This window comes from Phyllobates terribilis, unplaced genomic scaffold, assembly GCF_046119375.1.
Source record: "Phyllobates terribilis strain yellow unplaced genomic scaffold, ASM4611937v1 Scaffold_4__5_contigs__length_816908805, whole genome shotgun sequence".
Taxonomy (NCBI): domain Eukaryota; kingdom Metazoa; phylum Chordata; class Amphibia; order Anura; family Dendrobatidae; genus Phyllobates; species Phyllobates terribilis.
The window spans coordinates 80,821,209-80,849,047 of record NW_027362764.1 but is presented as its reverse complement, the minus strand read 5'-3'; the positions used below and the strand labels follow the sequence as shown (position 1 = coordinate 80,849,047).

The following is a 27,839-nucleotide window of genomic DNA, read 5'->3' as shown; positions in this document are numbered from 1 at the left end:
TCAACAAAATGTACTTTTCAGGTTATCCCCCCTGTACCCTCCCTAATCTTCCCGTCTTTTGAGGCCCACTCAGTCAGACTCTACCGGCCCTTCTCCCTGCGAGTGGCGGTTGTCTATCGCCCCCCAGGTCCCCCCTGTCAATTCCTGGATCACTTTGCTGCCTGGCTTCCAAATTTTCTATCCTGCGACATCCCCACGATAATCATGGGAGACTTTAACATCCCAATTGGCGATCCTCTTTCCCCATCTGCCACGCATCTTTTATCACTAACCTCCTCCTTCGGCCTTTCACAGCTTGCTAATTCTCCTACACATGAGGACGGGAACACATTGGACCTGATCTTCTCCCGGCTTTGCTCAGTACATGACTTTACTAACTCTCCCCTTCCACTCTCTGACCATAATCTTCTTTCATTCTCTATCAAGAACTGTGACTCTACTCAAGACACTCCCACCGTCCACACTTATAGAAATTTACGCGCCATTAACACCCAGAAATTTATAAAAAGGTTGCAATCATCATTGGCCCCAATCTCCTCCCTCTCATGTCCCGACTGTGCATTGAAGCATTATAACAAAATAATGCTATGCGCCCTGGATGAAGCCGCACCTCCTACACAAAGAAAAATTTGGCATAGACGGCGACAACCCTGGCACACGCCTCAAACACGTCTTCTCCAGAGGTACTCCAGGTGCACTGAACGGCTGTGGAGAAAATCAAATCTTCCCGAAGATTTCCTCCACTATAAATTTATGCTGAAAACATATAACTCTGCCCTTCACCTCTCCAAACAAACCTACTTTAACAACCTCATAATCTCACTTTCCAATAATCCTAAACGACTCTTTGACACGTTTCATTCTCTCCTCAATCAAACAACACAGGCCCCGACCACCGACCTCAGCGCTGATGAGCTGGCCAAATATTTCAAAGAAATTCTCTCCCAATCCCCAAATGTTATGCATGCTCCCGCCCGCCACATTGTATCCTGCTCATTTTCTGACTTCGAACCAGTCACGGAAGATGAAGTGATCAGGCTCCCTGCATCTTCTCACCCTACCACCTGCACCAGTGACCCTATTCCCTCACATCTCCTTCAGTCCCTTGCTCCAGCTGTCACCACTCACCTAACTAAAATTTTCAACCTTTCCCTCTCATCTGGTATCTTTCCCTCTTCTTTTAAACACGCCAGCATACAACCATTACTTAAAAAACCATCCCTCGACCAGAACTGCACGGCCAACTACAGACCTGTTTCCAATCTTCCCTTTATCTCTAAACTCCTGGAACGCCTGGTCCATTCCCGTCTAATCCGCTATCTCTCAGACAACTCTCTTCTTGACCCTTTACAATCTGGTTTCCGCTCTTTACATTCTACTGAAACTGCCCTCACTAAAGTCTCTAATGATTTACTAACAGCTAAATCTAATGGTCACTACTCCCTGCTGATTCTCCTGGATCTCTCTGCAGAATTTGACACTGTGGATCACCAGCTCCTCCTCACTATGCTCCGCACTATTGGCCTCAAGGACACGGTTCTCTCCTGGTTCTCCTCTTATCTCTCTGACCGCTCCTTCTCTGTGTCTTTTGCCGGCTCCTCCTCCTCCCTACTTCCTCTTACTGTCGGGATTCCTCAAGGATCAGTCCTAGGCCCCCTTCTTTTCTCCTTATACACCGCTCCTATTGGACAAACAATCAGCAGATTCGGTTTTCAGTACCATCTCTATGCTGATGACACCCAATTATACACCTCTGCTCCGGACATCACCCCTGCATTACTACAAAAGGCCAGTGATTGTCTTTCTGCTGTGTCTAACACTATGTCCTCCCTCTACCTAAAACTGAATCTGTCAAAAACTGAACTACTCGTATTTCCTCCCTCCACTAACCTACCTGTGCCCGATATTGCCATTTCCGTTTGTGGCTCAACCATTACTCCCCAGCAACAAGCCCACTGTCTTGGGGTCATTTTTGATTCAGATCTTTCTTTCACTCCTCACATCAAATCACTCGCTCGTTCATGTCATCTACACCTCAAAAACATCTCAAGAATCAGGACTTTTCTCACCTTTGACTCAGCAAAAACTCTTACTGTAGCTCTTATTCATTCACGTCTTGACTATTGCAACGCTCTACTAATCGGTCTCCCTCTTACTAAACTCTCCCCTCTCCAATCCGTCCTGAATGCAGCCAGGATCATATTCCTCGCCAACCGCTACTCAGATGCCTCTTCCCTGTGCTAGTCATTGCATTGGTTGCCCATCCAATATAGAGTTCATTTTAAACTTATCACGCTTACCCACAAAGCGCTCCATGCTTCAGTACCCCCCTACATCTCCTCCCTTGTTTCAGTCTACCACCCTACACGTGCCCTCCGTTCTGCAAATGACTTGAAACTAAAATCCTCCATAATCCGAACTTCCCACTCCCATCTCCAAGATTTCTCGCGTGCTGCGCCAATTCTCTGGAATGCACTACCCAGGACAGTTCGATTAATTCCCAATACCCACAGTTTCAAGCGAATCCTAAAAACACATTTCTTTAGACTGGCGTATCACCTAAACACACTCTGTCCATCCCAGCTTTCCCCCATATTAAAATCTTCTTCAACTTCGGGTTCAAACCAACCATGCACTCAATAGCCTCTGTCAGGACTGCACACATACTGGCTGGCGACCAGTCCATGTATTATTATATATCCTATTCAGTATATCAAGGCTGCATTATACAATATATGTACTTTTTACCTTTCGTGTCTCCCCCACTTCCTCATAGATTGTAAGCTCGCGAGCAGGGCCCTCACTCCTTTCGATATGAGATATGCTTATTCTGTATTGTCTGTATAAGTCCCCCCTAAAATTTGTAAAGTGCTGCGGAATATGTTGGCGCTATAAAAAATAAACTATTATTATTATTATTACAGAGTAACCACAGCATGTATCATATATCTCTCTACATCTATAGCAAAAAAACAGCAGGCAGCACTCCAAAAGGTCTTTGAAAAAATATGGACTTTATTAGCCCGATGTGGTGACGTTTCGGTTGCGGACAACCTTCATCACTGCACCGCAACCGAAACGTCACCACACCGGGCTAATAAAGTCCATATTTTTTCATAGAACTTTTAGAGAGCTGTCTGCCGTTTTCTTGCTATACTGTCTATAGTCTGTTTAGGGGCCTTGCACCCGATATTTTGAAGATATGGTGCTGTTCTAATTTTGACTCTCTATATCTATAGATTTATATATAGCGCAACTTTATGTAACTGCACATTATGGTTGAGCCCCTCCATCTATATATATATATATATATATATACACACGCACACGCGCACGCACACACACGCATTATATATGTACAGTACAGACCAAAAGTTTGGACACACTTTCTCATTTAAAGATTTTTCTGTATTTTCATAACTATGAAAATTGTACATTCACACTGAAGGCATCAAAACTATGAATTAACACATGTGGAATTATATACTTAACAAAAAAAAGTGCGCAACAACTGAAAATATGTCATATTCTAGGTTCTACAAAGTAGCCACCTTTTGCTTTGATGACCGCTTTGCACACACTTGGCATTCTCTTGATGAGCTTCAAGAGGTAGTCACTGGAAATGGTCTTCACTTCACAGGAGTGCCCTGTCAGGTTTAATAAGTGGGATTTCTTGCCTTATAAATGGGGTTGGGACCATCAATTGTGTTCTGCAGAAGTCAGGTGGATACACAGCTGATAGTCCTACTGAATAGACTGTTAGAATTTGTATTATGGCAAGAAAAAAGCAGCTAAGTAAAGAAAAACGAGTGGCTATCATTACTTTAAGAAATGAAGGTCAGTCAGTCCGAAAAATTGGGCAAACTTTGAAAGTGTCACCAAGTGCAGTTGCAAAAACCATCAAGCGCTACAAAGAAACTGGCTAACATGAGGACCTCCCCAGGAAAGGAAGATCAAGAGTCACCTCTGCTTCTGAGGATAAGTTTATCCGAGTCACCAGCCTCAGAAATCGCAGGTTAACAGCAGCTCAGATTAGAGACCAGGTCAATGCCACACAGAGTTCTAGCAGCAGACACATCTCTTCAACAACTGTTAAGAGGAGACTTTGTGCAGCAGGCCTTCATGGTAAAATAGCTGCTAGGAAACCTCTGCTAAGGACAGGCAACAAGCAGAAGAGACTTGTTTGGGATAAAGAACACAAGGAATGGACATTAGACCAGTGGAAATCTGTGCTTTGGTCTGAGGAGTCCAAATTTGAGATCTTTGGTTCCAACCACCGTGTCTATGTGCGACGCAGAAAAGGTGAACGGATGGACTCTACATGCCTGGTTCCCACCGTGAAGCATGGAGGAGAAGGTGTGATGGTGTGGGGGTGCTTTGCTGGTGACACTGTTGGGGATTTATTCAAAATTGAAGGCATACTGAACCAGCATGGCTACCACAGCATCTTGCAGCGGCATGCTGTTCCATCCGGTTTGCGTTTAGTTGGACCATCATTTATATTTTAACAGGACAATGACCCCAAACACACCTCCAGGCTGTGTAAGGGCTATTTGACCAAGAAGGAGAGTGATGGGGTGCTACGCCAGATGACCTGGCCTCCACAGTCACCAGACCTGAATCCAATCGAGATGGTTTGGGGTGAGCTGCACCGCAGAGTGAAGGCAAAAGGGCCAACAAGTGCTAAGCATCTCTGGGAACTCCTTCAAGATTGTTGGAAGACCATTTCTGGTGACTACCTCTTGAAGCTCATCAAGAGAATGCCAAGAGTGTGCAAAGCAGTCATCAAAGCAAAAGGTGACTATATTGAAAAACCTAGAATATAAGACATATTTTCAGTTGTTTCACACTTTTTTGTTAAGTATATAATTCCACATGTGTTAATTCATAGTTTTGATGCCTTCAGTGTGAATGTACAATTTTTATAGTCATGAAAATACAGAGAAATCTTTAAATGAGAAGGTGTGTCCAAACTTTTGGTCTGTACATGTGTATATATATATATATATATATATATATATATATATATTTATTACACGGTAATACACACACATTGCATATAGGTATAAACAATACACACACTGCACACATATATACACATGCTGAGCATATATACAGTATATATATACAGTGTATACAAGTAGTATTCAACCCCCTGCAGATTTAGCTGGTTGACGCATGCGGAATTAACTTGGCATTGTGACATTTGTACTGTAGATCAGCCTGGAAGTGGGAAATGCACTGCAGCAACTTTTGTTTTTGTTTTTTTTTGTTTTTGTTTTTTTAAAACGTTAAAAGTTAATTCAGAGTGTCATTTATTATTCAACCCCTCAAACCACAAGAATTCTGTTTGGTCCCCCTAAAGTATTAAGAAGTAGTTCAGGCACCAAGAATAATGAGCTTCACATGTGTGGATTAAAGATCTCTTTTGCCAGCCTTTTCTGACTATTTAAGACCCTCCCCAAACTTGTGAACAGCACTCAGACATGGTCAACATGGGAAAGACAAAGGAGCATTCCAAGGCCATCAGAGACAAGATCGTGGAGGGTCACAAGGCTGGCAAGGGGTACAAAACCCTTTCCAAGGAGTTGAGCCTACCTGTCTCCACTGTTGGGAAGCATCATCCGTAAGTGGAAGGCTTATGGAACTACTGTTAGCCTTCCACGGCCTGGACAGCCTTTGAAAGTGTCCTCCCGTGCCGAGGCCAGGCTTGTCCGAAGAGTCAAGGCTAACCCAAGGACAACAAGGAAGGAGCTCCGGGAAGTTCTCATGGCAGTGGGGACATTGGTTTCAGTCAATACCATAAGTAACGTACTCCACCGCAATGGTCTCCGTTCCAGACGAGCCCGTAAGGTACCTTTACTTTCAAAGCGTCATGTCAAGACTCGTCTACAGTTTGCTCATGATCACTTGGAGGACTCTGAGACAGACTGGTTCAAGGTTCTATGGTCTGATGAGACCAAGATCGAGATCTTTGGTGCCAACCACACACGTGACGTTTGGAGATAAAGTCCACATGAGACACCCAAAGAACCTAGATAACTTGGAGAAGATCTGCATGGAGGAGTGGGCCAAGATAACTCCACAGACCTGTGCCGGCCTGATCAGGTCTTATAAAAGACGATTATTAGCTGTAATTGCAAACAAGGGTTATTCCACAAAATATTAAAGATAGGGGTTGTATAATAATTGACCCACACTTTTATGTTTAAATTTTAATAAAATTCAACTGAGCAACATAACTTTTTGGTTTGTAAGATTTATGCTTCTGTTCATAAAACCTACTCCCGTTTGCAGTTTGAAGGCTCTAACTTATTTGCATCTTATCAAACCAGCTAAATCTGCAGGGGGTTGAATACTACTTGTAGGCACTGTATATATATATATATATATATATATATATATATATATATATATATATATATATATATATATATATATATACACAGTTATATGAAAAAGTTTGGGCACCCCTATTAATCTTAAGCTTAATGTTTTATAAAAATTGGTGTTTTTGCAACAGCTCTTTCAGTTTGATATATGTAATAACTGTTGGACACAGTAATGTTTCTGCCTTGAAATGAGGTTTATTGTACTAACAGAAAATGTGCTATCTGCATTCAAACAAAATTTGACAGGTGCACAAGTATGGGCACCCTTATCATTTTCTTGTTTTAAATACTCCTACCTACTTTTTACTGACTTACTAAAGCACTTTTTTTGGTTTTGTAACCTCATTGAGCTTTGAACTTCATAGCCAGGTGTATGCAATCATGAGAAAAGCTACTTAAAGTGGCCACTTGCAAGTTGTTCTCCTGTTTGAATCTCCTCTGAAGAGTGGCATCATGGGCTCCTCAAAACAACTGTCAAATGATCTGAAAACAAAGATTATTCAACATAGTTGTTCAGGGGAAGGATACAAAAAGCTGTCTCAGAGATTTAACCTGTCAGTTTCCACTGTGAGGAACATAGTAAGGAAATGGAAGAACACAGGGACAGTTCTTGTTAAGGCCAGAAGTGGCAGGCCAAGAAAAACATCAGAAAGGCAGAGAAGAAGAATGGTGAGATCAGTCAAGGACAATCCTCAGACCACCTCCAGAGAGCTGCAGCATCAACTTGCTGCTGATGGTGTCACTGTGCATCGGTCAACTATACAACGCACTTTGCACAAGGAGTAGCTGTATGGGAGAGTGATGCGAAAGAAGCAGTTTCTGCAAGCACGCCACAAACAGAGTCGGCTGAGGTATGCAAAAGCACATTTGGAGAAGCCAATTCCTTTTTGGAAGAAGGTCCCGTGGACTGATGAAACCAAGATTGAATTGTTTGGTCATACAAAAAGGCGTTATGCATGGTGGCAAAAAACACAGCATTCCAAGAAAAACACTTGCTACCCACAGTAAAATTTGGTGGAGGTTCCATCATGCTTTGAGGCTGTGTGGCCAATGCCGGCACCGGGAATCTTGTTAAAGTTGAGGGACGCATGGATTCCACTCAGTATCAGCAGATTCTTGACAATAATATTCAAGAATCAGTGACAAAGTTGAAGTTACGCAGGGGATGGATCTTTCAGCAAGACAATGATCCAAAACACCGCTCTAAATCTACTCAGGCATTCATGCAGAGGAACAATTACAATGTTCTGGAATGGCCATCCCAGTCCCCAGACCTGAATATCATTGAACATCTGTGGGATCATTTGAAGAGGGCTGTCCATGCTCGGCGACCATCAAACTTAACTGAACTGGAATTGTTTTGTAAAGAGGAATGGTCAAAAATACCTTCATTCAGGATCCAGGAAATCATTAAAAGCTACAGGAAGCGACTAGAGGCTGTTATTTTTGCAAAAGGATGATCTACTAAATATTAATGTCACTTTTCTGGTGAGGTGCCCATACTTATGCACCTGTCAAATTTTGTTTGAATGCAGATTGCACATTTTCTGTTAGTACAATACACCTCATTTCAAGGCAGAAACATTACTGTGTCCAACAGTTATTACATATATCAAATTGAAATAACTGTTGCAAAAACACCAATTTTTATAAAACATTAAGCTTAAGATTAATAGGGGTGCCCAAACTTTTTCATATAACTGTATATTTTACACACACACTGCATATATGTTTACATACAGTTTTCAAATGCACCATACACTCATGCATGCACTTTTCACATATATGTAGACATATCACGCATGAATACACACAATTATACATACACTGACCATATGAAAAAAATAACACACCTTCATTTCTGGCACATACAGGTGCATCTCACTAAATTAGAATATCATCAAAAAGTTAATTTATTTCAGTTCTTCAATACAAAAAGTGAAACTCATATTATATAGAGTCATTACACACAGAGTGATCTATTTCAAGCGTTTATTTCTGTTAAAGTTGATGATTATGGCTTACAGCCAATGATAACACAGAAGTCATTAACTCAGTAAATTAGAATAAATAACAAAATATACCTGCAAAGGCTTCCTAAGAATTTAAAAAGGTCCCTTAGTCTGTTTCAGTAGGCTCCACAATCATGGGGAAGACTGCTGACTTGACAGATGTCCAGAAGGCAGTCATTGACACACTCCACAAGGTCCCAGAGTCTGGAGGAAGAGTGGAGAGGCCACAATCCAAGCTGCTTGAGGTCTAGTGTGAAGATTCCACAATCAGTGATGGTTTGGGGAGCCATGTCATCTGCTGGTGTAGGCCACTGGGTTTTATCAATACCAAAGTCAGCGCAGCCGTCTATCAGGAAATTTTAGAGCACTTCATGCTTCCCTCTGCCGACAAGGTTTTGGGAGATGGAAATGTCACTCTCCAGCAGGACTTGGCCCCTGTCCACACTGCCAAAAGTACCGATACCTGGTTTACACACAACAGTATCCCTGTGCTTGATTGGCAGCAAACTCGCCTGACCTTAATCCCATAGAGAATCTATTATAGAGAATCTATGGGGTATTGTCAAGAGGAAGATGATGGACACCAGACCCAACAATGCAGACGAGCTGAAGGCTGCTATCAAAGCAACCTGGGCTTCCATAACACCTCAGCAGTGCCACAGGCTGATCGCTTCCATGCCACACCGCATTGATGCAGTAATTGATGCAAAAGGAGCCCCGACCAAGTATTGAGGGCATTTACTGAACATACATTTCAGCAGGGCAACATTTTGGATTTTAAAAACATTTTTCAAGCTGTTGTTATCAAGTATTCTAATTTACTGAGATAATGACTTTTGTGTTTTCATTGGCTGTAAGTCATAATCATCAACATTAACAGAAACAAATACTTGAAATAGATCACTCTGTGTGTAATGACTCGATATAATATAGGAGTTTCACTTTTTGTATTGAAGAACTGAAATAAATTAACTTTTTGATGATATTCTAATTTAGTGAGATGCACCTGTAGCTTCCTCAGCTTTTAGTTTCAGTTGCTGGTAACATCTTTCTCCTCAGCCCGCTAATGGTGGCAGTGGGGGAGGGTCACAATCACTAACTACTCCAGCAGGCTTCAATGCTTGATAATGTGAGCATGGGAAACCGGAGGTGAAGGAGGAAACAGGAGAGCAGTCTCCAGCTCACTGCCTGGTGAGTTATGGAGCACAATCAGCACATACCCAGAGCTGCACGCTGGACTGAACACATCCAGTTCAGTCACTGTGCCTGCTCTCAGACCGGCAGACTGCAGTTCACTTTCCTTGATGCACTGCATCATGGGAGAGTGAGGTCAGCACAGCAGAGAAGGGGGAATCCCCTGCGTGACTGCAACTTCAGCTGAAGTCGGCTCAGTTGAATCAGAGGCTCCTGCCAAGAAAGGGAGTTTTTCTCCCACTTGGTATATGCCTTGTTTATAATATTTTGGTCAAATTCAAAATGTTATTACATCTGCATTTAATTTAAATAATAAACATTTTGGTGATGGGGCACTTAAAGCGCACCTCTGTCTCGCTGTTTTCATCTTCCTGATTGCAGCGTTTCAGACCCGGCTGACACAAGCGTGTTCCCCCCAGAGTCCCCTAAGGATCTCCTAGAAGCTCCCGGCTGGGTTTCTCCTAGACCTGCCTGCTTAAAGATCACTGTTGTCTCTATTTGATTCTTCTCTCTTCTGCTTGTCGTTTCTGCTGTTTCCTTTCCACACTAGTAAAAAACACGGCCCAAAGGGTATCTTGTCCTCTTGACTACACACATCACCTGCTCCTTTCTTCTCTACCCCAACACTGACTCAACTTCCTCTTTCTGTCACTAACCCCCAATCCCCAGTATGGGCTTGGCCCTACAAATAACTCTCACACAACTGTCTCTGTTGCTGGGCAGAACATTAACCTTTCACCCAGTTCTGTACAAGAGTGAAAAGGAAGACAATGACATCTTGTGGCCGTTGGTAAGTATTGCAGCTCACAGGAAGATAATCTAATATATATATAATCGTGTTATCCCATCTGTCTGTCTGTCTTTCCTTCTGTCCAGGAAATCCCGCGTCACTGATTGGTCCGGCCGCGGCCAATCAGCAACGCGGGATTTCAGAAAAAGATGGCGGCCGTTAGCGGCTCATCTGCCGCACGGAGGTGAGCAGCGATGCAGCCGGGAGATGACTGGCGCTAGCCGGTCATCTCCCGGGTGCTAGCAGCAGAAGGACCCCGACCGGCGGCGCCGCTGACCTCCATGCGGCAACCGTCGGGAGATCAGCGGCTACGGCTGGCAAGTGTGAAGGAAGGACCGGTGAGCGGCACCGCCGGTCCGGATACTTCTGCTGCGAGCAGCCAGTCATCTCCCGCGTGCTCGCAGCGGAAGTACCCGCACAGATAGCGCCGCTCCCCAGTTCTCACTAATACAATTCGCTGATCAGCTATTTTGGCGCCAAATTTAAACACCGCTCTGCTAATTGGTCGTGACCGCCGGCCGCGACCAATCAGCGATTTGGGCACCAAATTTAAACACCCCTCTGCACAGAGGTCAGTGGCGAAGTACCCCGACCGGCGGTGCCGCTGACCTCCATGTGGCTACCCTCGGGACATCAGCGGCTACGGCTGGCAAGTGTGAAGGGAGGACCGGTGAGCGGCGCCACCGGTCCGGATACTTCTGCTGCGAGCAGCCAGTCATCTCCCGGGTGCTCGCAGCGGAAGTATCCGCACAGATAGCGCCGCTCCCCAGTTCTCACTAATACAATCAGCGATTTGATGAAAAGTAAGAATCTGGCACTCCCAATTTCTGTGAAAAGATTTCAAAAACAATTTTTTATTATCATGATTCATTAGAGTTAACGTTTCGGCCTCATTTGGCCTTCATCAGAACTGTGAATACAATTGACAAGAAATACATACGAGTATAAATTCCATGTTTCAACATATGTAACAGACAGTTAATACATATATGAATCAAGTTTTAAAGGAAATAATTACAAAGACAATATACGGAAAACAGAAAAAAAAGAAATAATCAAAACTAGTTCTTAGTATAGAGCGTAGGGGCTGCATTCAGTGATAGTGATTCACAGGCATAGAATAAAGCAATAAACATTGCAGACAAACTAATAATAATGTATAGGACATTGGTTACCCAGGATCTCTTCCATACAACCCTGGTGAGTAATGCCTGGCTCCAGAGGCTGCATAGAAGTACTACAATATGATTATTTATACATGTATAATGAAATTTGTTATCTTACACTGTTTCTTGCAGCCACTGGTTGACTCCCCTTGTATCCATTGGGCAAATCCTGGGTAACCAACGTCCTATACATTATTATTAGTTTGTCTGCAATGTTTATTGCTTTATTCTATGCCTGTGAATCACTATCACTGAATGCAGCCCCTACGCTCTATACTAAGAACTAGTTTTGATTATTTCTCTGTTTTCTGTTTTCCGTATATTGTCTTTGTAATTATTTCCTTTAAAACTTGATTCATATATGTATTAACTGTCTGTTACATATGTTGAAACATGGAATTTATACTCATATGTATTTCTTGTCAATTGTATTCACAGTTCTGATGAAGGCCGAATGAGGCCGAAACGTTAACTCTAATGAATCATGATAATAAAAAATTGTTTTTGAAATCTTTTCACTGAAATTGGGAGTGCCAGATTCTTACTTTACATTAATTGGAGTGGAATCCTATCTGAGCACCCATAAGTTTAAGGAGTGCCACGTATCCCCCTTTTTTTCAATCAGCGATTTGGGCGCCAAATTTAAACACCGCTCTGCTGATTGGTCGCGACCGCTGTCTGAGGACTTGAGAAACCAAATTGTGAGGAAGCATGAGCAATCTCAAGGCTACAAGTCCATCTCCAAAGACCTGAATGTTCCTGTGTCTTCCGTGCGCAGTGTCATCAAGAAGTTTAAAGCCCATGGCACTGTGGCTAACCTCCCTAGATGTGGACGGAAAAGAAAAATTGACGAGAGATTTCAACGCAAGATTGTGCGGATGGTGGATAAAGAACCTCGACTAACATCCAAACAAGTTCAAGCTGCCCTGCAGTCCGAGGGTACAACAGTGTCAACCTGTACTATCCGTCGCCGTCTGAATGAAAAGGGACTGTATGGTAGGATACCCAGGAAGATCCCACTTCTTACCCTGAGACATAAAAAAAGCCAGGCTGGAGTTTGCCAAAACTTACCTGAGAAAGCCTAAAACATTTTGGAAGAATGTTCTCTGGTCAGATGAGACAAAAGTAGAGCTTTTTGGCAAAAAGCATCAACATAGAGTGTACAGGAAAAAAAAGAGGCATTCAAAGAAAAGAACACGGTCCCTACAGTCAAACATGGTGGAAGTTCCCTGATGTTTTGGGGTTGCTTTGCTGCCTCTGGCACTGGACTGCTTGACCGTGTGCATGGCATTATGAAGTCTGAAGGCTACCAACAAATTTTGCAGCATAATGAAGGGCCCAGTGTGAGAAAGCTGGGTCTCCCTCAGAGGTCATGGGTCTGCCAGCAAAACACACTTCCAAAAGCACTATAAAATGGTTTGAGAGAAAGCACTGGAGACTTCTAAGGTGGCCAGCAATGAGTCCAGACCTGAATCCCATAGAACACCTGTGGAGAGATCTCAAAATGGCAATTTGGAGAAGGCACCCTTCAAATATCAGGGACCTAAAGCAGTTTGCCAAAAAAGAATGGTCTACAATTCCAGCAGAGCATTGTAAGAAACTCATTGATGGTTACTGGAAGCGGTTGTTCACAGTTATTTTGGCTAAAGGTTGTGCAACCAAGTATTAGGCTGAGGGTGCCAATACTTTTGTCTGGCCCCTTTTTGGAGTTTTGTGTGAAATGATCAATGATTTTATTTCTGCTTCATTCTCTTTTGTGTTTTTTCCTTGCAAGCAAATTAAATGAAGATAATAATGCCAAAGAATTTGTGATTGCAATCATTTTCAGGAAGAAACTGGGTATTATCTGACAGAATTGCAGGGGTACCAATACTTTTGGCCACCACTGTATGTTCTTAAATAGCAGTGGCAAGGTAACACTCTGTTACTGACCCGCCTTAGTCCGAAAGGACTGTTGGCAGGATAGGCAACCACATAGATCTGATGCCATTAGGAAGTGGGCAGGAGTTGGCAGTGGCTAGCCTGGGTAGACGCGCCATAGGTATGGTCGTTGAGCGGGTGGAACACCAGGTATGCTCCCTAAAGGAAGCTCTACTGGTGTGGACATGGAGGACAGAGTGTTCTGACGCACTGTAAGAGTGGCAAAGTATCGAACAGTCAAGATATGGGCAACTACTCCTTTATAAAAATAATAACTCTGGAGACACCTCGGTTCTGACTTACTATCGCTAGTAGGAACAGTGTGAGGGCACAACCTTGGTGAATTGAGGACCTGTCCGTAGGGAAAGGCATAAAACAACTCCTGTGTGTACCATAAACAAGGTAACCTGCTATAGGCAAGGCACCCTGCAGGTACCAGAATGGTAATTGACCAGAAACCGTAGGCTGCATTAGAATTCAGAACGGTAACTGCTCTGAACACCATTTCCTGAGTATACCTCATTCACAGGGCACTCAATCAGATCTCTTCATGATTGGAGGTGAGAGACACTCTCGAGAAGAGATTGGTCCTTGTGGAAGAGGTTCGTCTTCCTTGACTTAGGCGTGCTTGACCGTTGATACCGGGCTGTTCATCATGTCTTGTGACCTGGAGGGACAGGTTGGAGTCTACATCAGAATCCGACTCGGGTAGCAGGGTGGAGAGGTCCAACTCTAAAACTCTCTGTGAAAGAGAAGCAAGACATGGGAGTAGTCCTAGATTATGTAGGAAACAAGGGGAGAACAGACGTAAGGCTGGAGGGCACCTGCTCCCTGGAACTCTGCGCGACCTGCTGTAAAAGCAACCATCTGATACATCTTGGGAATAATCAGAGCAGCTGAGGCAGATGGCTTGTTAGGCAGTTGCAAAGGGACCTCTACCAAACGTTGGTGAGGTGGGTTACGAGATGCAATCAGGCGGCAACCATCGGAATACCGCATCGATCCTGGTGGCGGGGAGCTCTGGAGAGAACTGTGTGCTTGGGGTTGTTGCGGTCGATGCACGGAGATTCCTGCTGACCTATGGATACTGGTACCCTAATACCATAAGTCTTAGCATGGTCTGTCTCACAATCTGTACAGTTTTGGGATGTCCCATGAAATGTCCCACAAACGCTATGGTTTTGGAATGAAATGTCCCACAAACGCTATGCTTTTGGAATGAAATCGTGTCACAAACTCTACGGTTTTGGAATGAAATGCCCCACAAACTCTATGGTTTTGGAATGAAATGCCCAACAAACTGTATGGTTGTGTAATCAAATGTCCCATAAACTATTTGGAAGGTTAGGAAAAAAAGGGGGACTGGGCCCAAGGGGCCGACGGCCGGGACAGGGCCTACCTTATACTATGTGGAGGACCCCCGGTGTTGATTTCCCGTGGGCTAACGGTAGAAGCAGTGCCAGGAGCCGAGGCTGAAGAGGCAAGGAGCCGTTGTGACAGAGGCCGCGGCTGGGAGACGGAGGGCGTGACTGTAGCTGAGCCGCAGCTCGCGGCTGGTACTGCCATGGGGGCCACGACTGGCGCTGCGACGGAGGCCGCTGCTGGCGCTGCGAAGGAGGCCGCAGCTGGCGCCGGCGGCTGGCACGGCGAGGGGGCTGCGGCAGTTGCTGAGGGGGACGCAGCTAGCGCCATGATGTAGGTCGCAGCTGGCGCCGGCGGCTGCGGCAGTCGCTGAGGGAGACGCGGCTAGCGCCATGATGTAGGCCACAGCTAGCATTGGATCGGAGGCCGCAGCTGTCGAGGAAACGCGGCAGGGCTAGCGCTGTGACAGGGCCGCGGTAGGCGACGAGATGGAGGTCACGGCTGGCGCTGTGACGGAAGCCGTAGGTGGCGAGGAGACGCGGGCGGCGTTTGGCGGTGTGGCGCAGGCAGCGTCTGTAGCTGTGAACCCGGCTGCGGCAGGCGCCAAGATGGAGGCCGCAGGCCGCGCGAGTAATGGCGCAGGCGGGAGAGGGTGGGGGCGGAGTCGAAAAAGGGTGCACAGAGAGCCCGCGCTGAGGAAAAGAAAAAACAGCAGGGATTGGATAGAAAAAAGGGGTTAGGAAGAGTCCGTAGCTCTGACGGGCTAATGGTGCGGTGTGGGGGCGTGTGAATGGAACTAGGCCGAAGCCAGGGCCTAAATTTTGAAAGAGGGCTGGCAATGAGGAAAGTGACTGTTCTCTGATGGGACCTGAACCCACAATTCTGTGTCCAGAAACCTCTTAGAACGGGAACAGTTTCCAGCCGGCTGTCCTGTGGAGCTCCCGCCACCTGAAGAAAGGACTGTAGAAAGGAGGGTACCTGTTTTCTGGAGAGGCCCCGACTCCTTCTTCACAGTCCTGAAGACAGCATCAGGAGACCGCCGGTAGAGGGAGGTTCGCTGGAATAGGAACGTCTTCCTTCCGGCACCGCCGCAGTCCCCGGCAGTGCAAAGACGGTGTCGACCCTGGGTGAGGGGAGGATCACTAACTAGTGATCACCGTCTTTCTCCCGGCCCGCTCTGAGGAGGAGGCTGGGGTGGGGAAAGGCAGGACCATAAGCCACGAGTCACCCCAAAAAGGTTCAGAAGAGTTAGGGGGAAAAAAGGGTCCTGCCTGTTAGACAAGAGAGTGGACGATGTGGGCGACACCACATTGTTCTCTCTGTCCCAAAAGGTGGGAAATCAGGGTGAGCTGTTACACCCTGTTGCCCGAAGTCACAAGCTGTATCTGAAAAAGAAAGGAAAAACATTAATAAAACACAACAAGATGGTAGAGACGGGTCTGAACGCAGACCCATGTCTTGCCTCCTTGGACACTAAGCAAAAACTGGTTAGTTCACTCCCAGTGCGGGTGTAGCCTGCTGGGGAGGAGTTAGCCTTTTTTTTCTGCCTAGTGTCAGCCTCCTAGTGACAGCAGCATACACCTATGGTTTCCTGTGTCCCCCAATGAAGCGATAGAGAAAAGAAAAAAAGGTTCACTGGGACCCTACAGATGAAGCAGACAGGGGTCTCATGTCCCCCTCTTGAACGGAGCAGCAGTAGTGCAGCAGTGGGGGTCGCTCCATCCATTATCTATGAAACTGTCGGAGTATATGCAGAAAAGGATTCCCTGCAGCAGTGTAATGCTCATGACATCTGAAGGATGATGGCAGAAAGGGAGGGATTTGATTTTTTCGTATTATTTTTTTTTTTATGAAGGGTGGGAATCAGCTGAGCCCACTGCTCCTTCCCCAAAATATTCCACGAATCACTTCCACACAGATAAGTCACAGGCTGTAACTCCAGGAAAATATCAGGCCGTCAAAGGCCTCGTTCACACGTTCAGTATTTTACATCAGTATTTGTAAGCCAAAACCAGCAGTGGGTGATAAATACAGAAGTGGTGACGTGTGTCTATTATACTTTTCCTCTGATTGTTCCACTCCTGATTTTGGCTTACAAATACAGATGTAAAATACTGACCAAATACTGAACGTGTGAACGTGGCCTAAATGTGCTTCTAGTGTTGAATGGCCAAGGAGACATATGATACCCCATACATTTCATATTACACATTTTCAACTATGAAAAAAAATAAAATGAAAATCAGATAAAATCCACACATTTCACCATAAGAATTTAGATTTATTTACATATTTAAAGATGCATCATTTACCTCAATTTACACAGGCAGGAATAAGTGTTACATTCCACTTCTGACTGAATAGTAAGCAGTTTTCCAGGAGATTCGCCATATACAGGGTCTTGGGTGGCAGCTATACTCACACACAGCTTATAGTATGCATTTATATATTTCATTAAAAAAAAAAAAAACACATGGTGTGTGGAAAAGCCCTAAAATATCATCCGCACATTAAATAAAATGCAATTTTGTCAGTTCAGAAATTAAAATAACTTTACGCTGATACTCAAGAACACACTGAGAATAGCTTTGAGCCATATATACATTTTAGTGCTGGGCATTACTGATAACATAAAGGGACCTGCAGAAACCCAAAGCGGGACACCTTGCCTTCCTTTAAACTGAAAAGAATGAAGCCAACTTCTCATTGCCTCCTCCACTTCACAAAGATCCCCCTGGTTCAGGAGTTATAATATTACCACTTACTTTGGCTCAGATGACGATTGCACCAGTATAGATGAATGGATCCATAGAAGACGTAGAGAATGATACATTCAAGACAATCCCGTCTTCCTCCTACACATTATCCCCAACAACTTTGCCTTATGTAGTGAATTTATAAGGACTGTAAGCCAATGGGTGCAAGACATTCCCCGATATACTTTACTTCAGAGACCTCACAAAGTCAAAAAATACATTGGTGGGGGTCTATATTTTGATAAAGTTGGCAGACCTTGATGGCTTTTTTAATGCTTTTGTACCTGACCAGAGACTTTAAGAAGGGGTAAATTTTTGGAAAACCCTGTCTGAAGTTTATCCAGTGGGTAGATGACACAAGATGCTATAAAAGGGAAGAGTTCTAATCAAGTTGGGTCCTCATAAAAAGGTAAAAAAAAAATTTATGTATACAATTTCCTCGATAATATTCCAGATGTTAAATACATGATGTCGGCTGCATAGTTTAAAAAGTTATCACAGTTTTCAAAAGCCCTTCAGGAGCACTACACTAACCAGCACCCCCGGGGTTATGTGTTGTGAGGGTATGCCTCTCCTGGCCGAGGAGAACAAAGTGCTAATATAGAAGAGCTGCACTATTCCCGGGAAACGAGCTTCCTTTACTTATTGCTTCCATGCAGGTGGAAGACCAACAACTTCCAAACTTCTTTAAAACTCTGTAAAATGTCCTTCCAAGTCTATATATCATTCAGGCAGTACGCCGGCCCCTTAAAATACCATCTCAGTATGGTCATATATTGGATAAACTAAAATTTGACTGTCTTAATAGAGAAAAAAAAAAAAGACTCATTAATTACTATAGAACCAGATAGACTGAACAGAAGTGTGTCACAATTCTCAACATGGCTATAAACTCACTTCTAACCTGTAAGAAATGACAGTAACATTAAAGTGGTACTTTGGTTTCAATAAATGAATTATTCCGGCTATATCTTTATGTATCAATACCTCACAGTTTAAGATCTCAGTTTCCAAAAACATCCTTAATTTCCCAAAACCATAATACCCCTTTAAGTCTTCCGTGCCCATGGTATCATTAAGATGTACATAGCTATTTTTTTTTCTGTGCTTATTATTTTTTGCTTATGGATACAAGGATCACTTGGTCAATCTCTCGTTCCTCCTTCCCCGACCCCTTTATATGTCATAAGCAGTGCAGTTAGTAAATATTACAATACACCTATAGGAGGCAGTAGCTGATCAGGCACCAAGAGGCCGTATACTGTGAAGGACGGGTGCATCTGTACAGAAGTGATGGAGGCAGCCATACTGACAGTGCACTGGACAATAAACCACTTATATGATGCAGTGTGAGTTTTCTGTATGGTCAGTTACCTATATAACCTGCCCTGAGGTTCTTTCCCTCGCAGAGATTTTTTGGCATATCTTAAATAAAAAGGAGTATGCAATATAAAGAATGAGTTCTGCAGAGACGATAAAACAATCAGGAGCTCAGTCCTTTACACTGACAATATCATCTAGCATTCAGCTTCTTTCCTTCCAAAACCATCCGAATTTCTTTGGCGTCCAATGTTTCGTACATTAGTAACGCCTCGGCAAGATTTTTGTGCTCCTTTGCATGAGTTTTCAGAAGGTTTTTCGCCCGTTCATAGGAATCCTAAAAAAATAAAATAGTCAACTCCACTTTTAGATGAACAACACACAGTATAAAGATTATGCTAATTCACAGTACTGGTTAAACACAAAAAAAAGTTTAAATCACCCGTATATTTGGAATACTGCATCTATGAAAGCCCAATATATTATGGTATAAAAACTTTTTTTTTTTTTTTTTTTTTGAGTCATCATACTTTCAACAGAAAGTGTGCAGGGTATTGCAGTAGCTTAAATAACAGCACAGACACAAGACACCTCCGTTCTGATTAAAAAGGTGGTGTAAATTACACATGCCACCCTGGGTCCCTGGCACAATGGACTTTAGCCTGACTTTATGGATCATGAATAAAATCAAAATGTGCCCATTTTACCTTTAAGAGTGTCCTAACTTCTTGCTCTATGGCAGCTTGTGTCTCCGGACTCAGTTTTCCAGTGTCAGAATAAGTCATTACCCCAAGCTGAAATATAAGAGTCAAAGCAGGGTTAGTACACTCTAGCTCCAGCTTAATGAAAAAGTCAAGGAGTTGTCTATGCAAATCCATCTTCATACACTGAGATCACATGCATCACAAGGTTAGGCCAACTGTTCCAAAAGGAAGTGTTAAAAGGAAAAAAGGGGGTTTGGTACCGTGTTAGCCAGTTGAAAAAAAACAAGATAATCTTGTAGTTATGATACCTTTTAATGGCTAACAAAAATAAAATAAACAATGTTACAAGGCAAGCTTTAATAATAATAATAATAATTTTTATTTCTATAGCACCAACATATTCCGCAGCACTTTACAATTTTAGTGGGGGACTTATATAAACAATACAGAATAAGCATATCTCATATCGAAAGGAGTGAGGGCCCTGCTCGCAAGCTTACAATCTATGAGGAAATGGGGGAGACACAAAAGGTAAAAGTGTACATATATTGTATAATGCAGCCTTGATATACTATATAGGATAAATAATAATACATGGACTGGTTGCCTGCCAGTGTGTGTACATTCCTGACAGAGGCTATTAAGTACATGGATGGTATGAACCTGAAATTGAAGAAGATTTTAATATGGGGGAAAACTGGGATGGACAGATATTGTGTTGAGGCAATACACCAGTCTAAAGAAATGGGTTTTTAGGGTTCGCTTGAAACTGTGGGTATTGGGAATTAATCGAACTGTCCCGGGTAGTGCATTCCAAAGAATTGGCGCAGCACACGAGAAATCTTGGCGACGGGAGTGGGAAGTTCGGATTATGGAGGATTTTAGTTTTAAGTCATTGGCAGAACGGAGGGCACGTGTAGGGTGGTAGACTGAGACAAGGGAAGAGATGTAGGGGGTACTGAAGCATGGAGCGCTTTGTGGGTAAGTAAGCGTGATAAGTTTAAATTGAACTCTATATTGGATGGGTAACCAATGCAATGACTGGCACAGGGAAGAGGCATCGGTGTTGGGGTTGGCGAGGAATATGATCCTGGTTGCTGCGTTAAGGACAGATTGGAGAGGGGAGAGTTTAGTAAGAGGGAGCCCAATAAGTAGAGAGTTGCAGTAGCCCAGACGGGAATGAATAAGAGCTACAGTAAGAGTTTTTGCCGAGTCAAAGGTGAGAAAAGTCCTGATTCTTGAGATGTTTTTGAGGTGTAGATGACATGAATGAGCGAGTGATTTGATGTGAGGAGTGAAAGAAAGATCTGAGTCAAAAATGACCCCAAGACAGCGGGCTTGTTGCTGGGGAGTAATGGTTGAGCCACAAACGGAAATGGCAATATCGGGCACAGGTAGGTTAGTGGAGGGAGGAAAGACGAGTAGTTCAGTTTTTGACAGATTCAGTTTTAGGTAGAGGGAGGACATAATGTTAGACACAGCAGAAAGACAATCACTGGCCTTTTATAGTAATGCAGGGGTGATGTCTGGAGCAGAGGTGTATAATTGGGTGTCATCAGCATAGAGATGGTACTGAAAACCAAATCTACTGATTGTTTGTCCAATAGGAGCAGTGTATAAGGAGAAAAGAAGGGGGCCTAGAACTGATCCTTGAGGAACCCCGACAGTAAGCGGAAGGAGAGAGGAGGAGGAGCTGGCAAAAGACACCGAGAAGGAGCGGTCAGAGAGATAGGAGGAGAACCAGGAGAGAACAGTGTCCTTGAGGGCAATAGAGCGGAGCATAGTGAGGAGGAGCTGGTGATCCACAGTGTTGAATGCTGCAGAGAGATCCAGGAGAATCAGCAGGGAGTAGTGACCATTAGATTTAGCTGTTAGTAGATCATTAGAGACTTCAGTGAGGGCAGTTTCAGTAGAATGTAAAGAGCGGAAACCAGATTGTAAGGCTGTGTGCCCAAGATGCGTTTTTTAAGCGTTTACGCAGCGGCAAAAACGCTGCAGAAACGATTAAAAAGCGCATAGTAGAAGGCCTGCCATGGTCCCCAATGATAATCCGCATGTGCTGTGCACATGCTGCGGAAATTTACTCTGCGGATTATCATTGTGGAAAAAAACGCAGCATTACCAATTATTTTGCGGAAGCGCTGCGTTTTCGCCACCATTGACTTGCATTGAAACGAATGGATTACGCATCACTGCATATGTAGATGCGCATTCCATGCGTTTCAATGTGCGGATGGTACCCGGGTGTGGAGGACAGGAGACTCTCCTCCGGACCCGGGTACCATAGAACCTGTAAAAAAAGAATAAAATAAAAAATAAAATGTTATATTTACCTTCTGATGGCCCCCGCTGCGCTCGTCCTCCCATGCCGGCAGCTCGCGATGGACTTAAGGACCTGCGCTGATGTCATAGTCATGTGACGGCAGGTCCTTCAGTGCAGTGTACCGTGATCTGCCGGCAAGGCTCCGGGGGACTTCAGAAGGTAACTATAGATTTATTTTTTTTATTTTTAACCATTCTTTAGGGTCACACTATATAAATCCATGCCGGCTGTATGGATTTATATAGTGTGACCAAGTTGTCAAGCACTTTTCCAAGTGATGCTAAAATCGCTTGGAAAAGCGCTTGATAACCCGCATGCAGAAATGCATGCAAAAACGCTTGACAAACACTTCTACCTGGCGGGAAAAACGCATGTGCAATCCGCATGCGTTTTTCCTGCCAGGGAGATGCGGAAACGCTCAGGAAAAATCAGGAGCATTTCTGCATCGTGGGCACATAGCCTAAAGGGTCAAGAAGAGAGTTGTCTGAGAGATTGCGGATTAGACGGGAATGGACCAGGCGTTCCAGGAGTGTAGAGGTAGAGATAAAGGGAAGATTGGAAACAGGTCTGTAGTTGGCCGTGCAGTTCTGGTCAAGGGATGTTTTTTTAAGTAATGGATGTATGCTGGCGTGTTTAAAAGAAGATGGAAAGAAACCAGATGAGAGGGAGGGGTTGAAAATTTTAGTTAGGCGAGTGATGACAGCTGGAGAAAGGGACTGAAGGAGATGTGAGGGAATAGGGTCACTGGTGCAGGTGGTAGGGCGAGAAGATGCAAGGAGCCTGATCACTTCATCTTCCGTGACTGGTTCGAAGTCAGAAAGTGAGCAAGATACAATGTGGCGGGGGAGAGCATGCATAACGTTTGGGGATTGGGAGAAAATTTCCTGTTGGATATGGTCAATTTTTTCTTTGAAATAATTGGCCAGATAGTCAGCAGTGAGGTCGGTGGTCGGGGCCTGTGCTGTTTGATTGAGGAGAGAATGAAACGTGAAGCTTTCTGGACAACTTGGGTCCCTTCCTCAGGCGTGATATGGCAAGGTATATGAAGAAACACAAACATATGCACACAAAGAAGGCAAAAACAAAAGAGGGAAAGAAAAAGAAAAAAAAAAGAAAAAGCAGAAGCACGGCATAATAAATTGACATTTACATAAACAAAACAAACTGAGCTTGGAGAGTGAGTTCTTAATTAGATTAGTGGTGTGAACGTTTTATGGTCCCAATATCCATATAAGATCATAGGCCTGGTGCTCTCACTGTCTCGGGAGCATATTCCTCAGATTTTGTAGGGAGACATAAATCCTCCTGACAGATTTATTCCAATGTGGAGGGTGTGAAAGACCCTAATCAGTTTATATTCCCAGACGCTTCGATGTTTTTGTGATTTAAAGTTGCCTTTTAATATGACAACTTTCAAATTGTTGTGACCTGGACGACAGAAATGTTTGGTCGCCGGTACATTTTTTTTATTTTTTCTTTTAATCTGTAATCGTGTGGCGATGAGACCTCATCCTTGCTCTCAGTTTCTGTCCTGCTTCTCCCACATAGAGACCCCCAATAGGACATATAGTGCACAAAATTAAGTACACCACATTGGAAGAGGAACATGTGAATGTCCAGGGAATCTTATAGTCCTAATGTGTGTTGAGAATCTGTACCCTGTCTTTGGTCTCTACATGGGTAACCTCCAAATTTAAGAAACGTCATGATCCGAAGTTCAATGCCCTCAGATACACCAAGAGGAACTTTTCCTTGCAATGTGAAAAGCTGCAAAACCTGCACCCATGTAGAGACCTGTGCAGAGAGGGGGAGGAGGTGATCTGTGACCATCACATATTGTGAATAGTCGCTCCTGTGCTATTGGTGATTAGTATTCATCATCATAGGCAGGAATTCAAAGTGATTTCTATATAACATGAAGCGAGTGGAATGTTAAAGGATATGGACGTCTTCAAAGCCTTTTTATTTATTTTTTTTATTATTAACACTTAAATGCATACATTTTGGACACATTTGTTAAAATTGCGTTTCCTTACAAATTTTGCATCCAAAAAATTATTTTTTCCCCAAAATACATGCATTTAAATGGGTTGTCCAGTGAAGATAAGTTATCAAGAATCATTATATCTATATATCTATATCTATCTATATATCTATATCTATCTATATATCTATCTATCTATATATCTATATATATATATATCTATATATAGTGAGGTGAGCTCTACCCTCACCTATTGTATCCTCACCCATCCCTTGTAGATTGTGAGCCCGCGGGCAGGGTCCTCGCTCCTCCTGTACTAGTCGCTGACTTGTATTGCTCAAAATTATTGTAATTGCTTGTGCTTTGAATACCCCTTTCACATGTAAAGTGCCATGGAATAAATGGCGCAATAATAAGAATTATTATTAATAATAATATATACACAAACATACACACACATACATATATATTATGTACGCATATGTTGCACAACATATGTAAACATACTTTTTTTTTTAAGTCGTTTCTAGTGTTTTTTTATTATTTTATTTTGTGTCCCTATTGAACTATTTTGGATTTAAATATTATATATAAATTCTAAAATCTTGCCGTTTTCACACTAGCCGCTGATTTTATAGGATTTGGACTCCGTTTGGAGGTTTGGTTTTTTCATATTTATTTATAATAAAATAAAATATAAATAAATATGAAAAAAAAAGAAAAACTCCAAAAAGGAGTCCAAATCCTTTAATATCAGTGGCTAGTGTGAAAACGGCAAGATTTTAGAATTTATATATAATATTTAAATCCAAAATAGTTCAATAGGGACACAAAATAAAAAAAACACTAGAAACGACTTAAAAAAAATATATATATATTTTTACATTTGATTTACACAAAAATGATACATTCCCTTTACGTCGGTCTAACAAACAAAATGCAGCACCAACATCTCAGATGGGATATCATCAATTTCTTCTCTATGGAAATGGGGAGAAGAGAAGATCAGATCATTTTCTCAAATGCCTCCTTGTATGACAATGGAAAGAGTCATTCCATGTACGGCCAGGTCTAGTGTGCAGTGATTTCCACACATAACTCCTATATATAGAAAGGTAGAAGAGACATTCGGTACCTTTTCACTCATTCCAAATCTTGTTACCATCAGTTTTGCTATTTTTGTTGCGCTGTCGAAGTCGCTAGAAGCACCTAAAAGCATAACAAGAGACATCAGATGTGTAAAGCTGCATTCTGCGTAATAACTAGACTATGCTAAGAGAAAGAATTACCTGTAGTTATGTTCTCAGGTCCAAAAATTATTTCCTCAGCCACTCTGCCTCCCATGCTCACATCCATCTGAGCCAGGAGCTGGGACCTGGTCTCACTCCATCGATCGTTCTCTGGCAGAAGAGACACCTAAAGAAATGAGAAATAGCATTTTATTTGTATATACAGAACAGTGAAAAAGTTTTAGGCAGGTGTAGAAAAAAAATGCAGCACGGTAAGAATGCTGAAAAAAGAAAAGAAAAAAGAAGCGTTACTAGTTTGCAAAGTGAATGAACAAAAGTGAAATCTAAATCAGATCAATATTTGGTGTGAAAACTATTTCCCTTCAAAACAGCATCCAAGTTTCTGAAGGAGATTGGCGGGAAGGTTGCTCCAAACATGTTGGAGAACTGACCACAGATCTTCTGTGGATGTAAGCTTGCAAAAATTGTTATGTATCTTTAGGTAATCTCACAAAGATGCAATGATTTTGAGGTCAGTGCTCTGTGGGGGCCATATGATTACTTCCAAGACTCTTTGTTTTTCTTTAAAATAAAACTAGTAACACTTCTATTTCTGAAAGTATTCTTACTGACGCCCCCTACGTGCGTGGAGAAGAGGGACCTGGCTCCATATTGAGATCACTATCAAGGCAAACATATTCTTATATAATCACTCATTTCCCAGTCTGAACTAGCACTAACTTATAGGCCTTACTATAGAGAATTTGATTAGATCGTGTTCTGATTTAGTAGCATACCATCATATCATTGTAAAACTTTAGGTCTGGTATTTCATATAGCCTGGAGTCCCTCACAATTGGAGGTGCGGTTTTAATTTTATGTGTTTTATGTCCATCTATCTTTGTTAATAAAATTATTTATTTTACCAGTTTGCTGTTACTGTTTGGTTTATGATCAACTTGTAGATATTTTGACTAAACGTTTTGATATTTATGTCTATTTCCCAGGCAGCAACTTTAGATTACATTTTCTAGGACAATGGTGGTTTTTGATTATAAGTATTCTTACTTTGCAGCATTTTTCCACACCTGCCTAAAACTTTTACACAGTACTGTATATTTACACACACATTTTCATGGAAAAACAGGAGCAATGCAACACAGTTCTATTGAAAGACTACTCAAGAACTCCATTTTTACAGCAGGAGAGCCACCAAGTTTGCATTACTCACATGACCGAGCGTCGGACCCCGTGGCATGATTGTCGCCTTATTGATGGGCATTGCATCTTTGGTAAAATAAGCAATTATAGCATGCCCTGACTCGTGATAGGCAGTAATTGTTTTATTCTTGTCATCGATCTCCACACTTCTCCTTTCAGGCCCTGAAAAAAAAAAAAATTATAATAGTATAAAAATATAGATGCAGATTATATATTAATACAATCTACATTAGTGAAAGCTACAAAACATGTGATAAAGGTAAAAACAGACATCTTGGATCCCATGTAAGATAGAAAATGGCAAAAAAAAAAGGAACACACCAGTCAAAATGAATATGCTGCATATGTGCAGGTCACAAGAGGGCGATACATTTCACAGGAATTAAAAGAACTCCAAATTTTCTGTCATGTTTTGCCCCCCCACCCACCAAGGCCCTGCACTAGGCATAACATAGCATCTGTAAGTTAAATGTATATTGCTATTTTTATTAGGCATTACTTAACCTTAAAGGGGTATTCCCATCTCCAAGATCCTATCCCAATATATAGTAGGTGTAATAATAATAATAATAATATTAGCAAATATCTCCAATTAGAAATGTAGTATAGTTTTTCTGCTTCGCTATGTCTCTTTCCTCATGTGCAGGCATCGCAGGACCTTAGGGATCCATGGTTACGTCCACTGATAAAGTGACAGCTAGCTGCTAGTGGTCGTAACCGTGGATACCCAAGGTCCTGTATTGTCTACACATGAGGTAAGTGGCACAGCGAATCAAAAATACTATACTACATTTCTAATTGGAGGCATTGGCTAATATTATTATTATTACACCTACTACATATTAGGATAGGATCTTGGAGATGGGAATACCCCTTTAAATTACTTTGTTGCTATTGATGGCCTATCCTTAGAAATGGGTCATCAATATCACACTTGTACAGGTCCATCAGCAAGCATACAACACCCTGCTGCAAATGGATGACTAATGGTGGTGCCAGACCAATTTAAAATTGGTGACCTATCCTTTCAAACTTTTCAGGTTGAACTCGACACACAATGTAACAGTGACTGCAGAGTGGAATAAAACTCTTTATTGTGCCTCACAGTTGCAGAGATATTAGCATCTAATTATTTGGCACCCAATGAGTTAAAAAAGTAGAAGTTCCGACAGTTTTCACTGGGGGAGAATGTACTTCTTCCCATGTATGATGCTGACCAATCATAAGCCGGCAGCAATACGCAAAAGGAAACTAGAATACACCCCCACCATAGCTTAGACCAAGTTTCTCAGTGTGTGATGTAATAAAGAAAAAACCTGGGAGTCTGAACTGAAACATATATTGTTGTGCATGCAAAATGTAAATGCATGTTCACATAGGCCATTAGATAGAAAAACAAACAAAGATAACAGCACAATACTCAAATACCCAAAAGGTAAATGGATAAATCACAAAGTGCATAAAAA

At 42.7% G+C, this 27,839-nt stretch overlaps 1 protein-coding gene across 1 annotated transcript in view; it reads right to left on the bottom strand.

The window, feature by feature from the left end:
- Window positions 1–17,096: 17,096 nt before the first annotated feature.
- Window positions 17,097–27,839, bottom strand: part of YME1L1 (YME1 like 1 ATPase) — a 46,254-nt gene continuing 35,511 nt past the window's right edge. The window contains exons 15-19 of the mRNA XM_073677562.1: window positions 26,384–26,535; window positions 25,213–25,339; window positions 25,059–25,132; window positions 19,620–19,706; window positions 17,097–19,249 (exon numbers count right to left, since the gene is read on the bottom strand). Coding sequence (XP_073533663.1) covers window positions 19,106–19,249; window positions 19,620–19,706; window positions 25,059–25,132; window positions 25,213–25,339; window positions 26,384–26,535 — 584 coding nt within the window. The 3' untranslated portion in view covers window positions 17,097–19,105. The remainder of the gene's footprint in view (window positions 19,250–19,619; window positions 19,707–25,058; window positions 25,133–25,212; window positions 25,340–26,383; window positions 26,536–27,839) is intronic.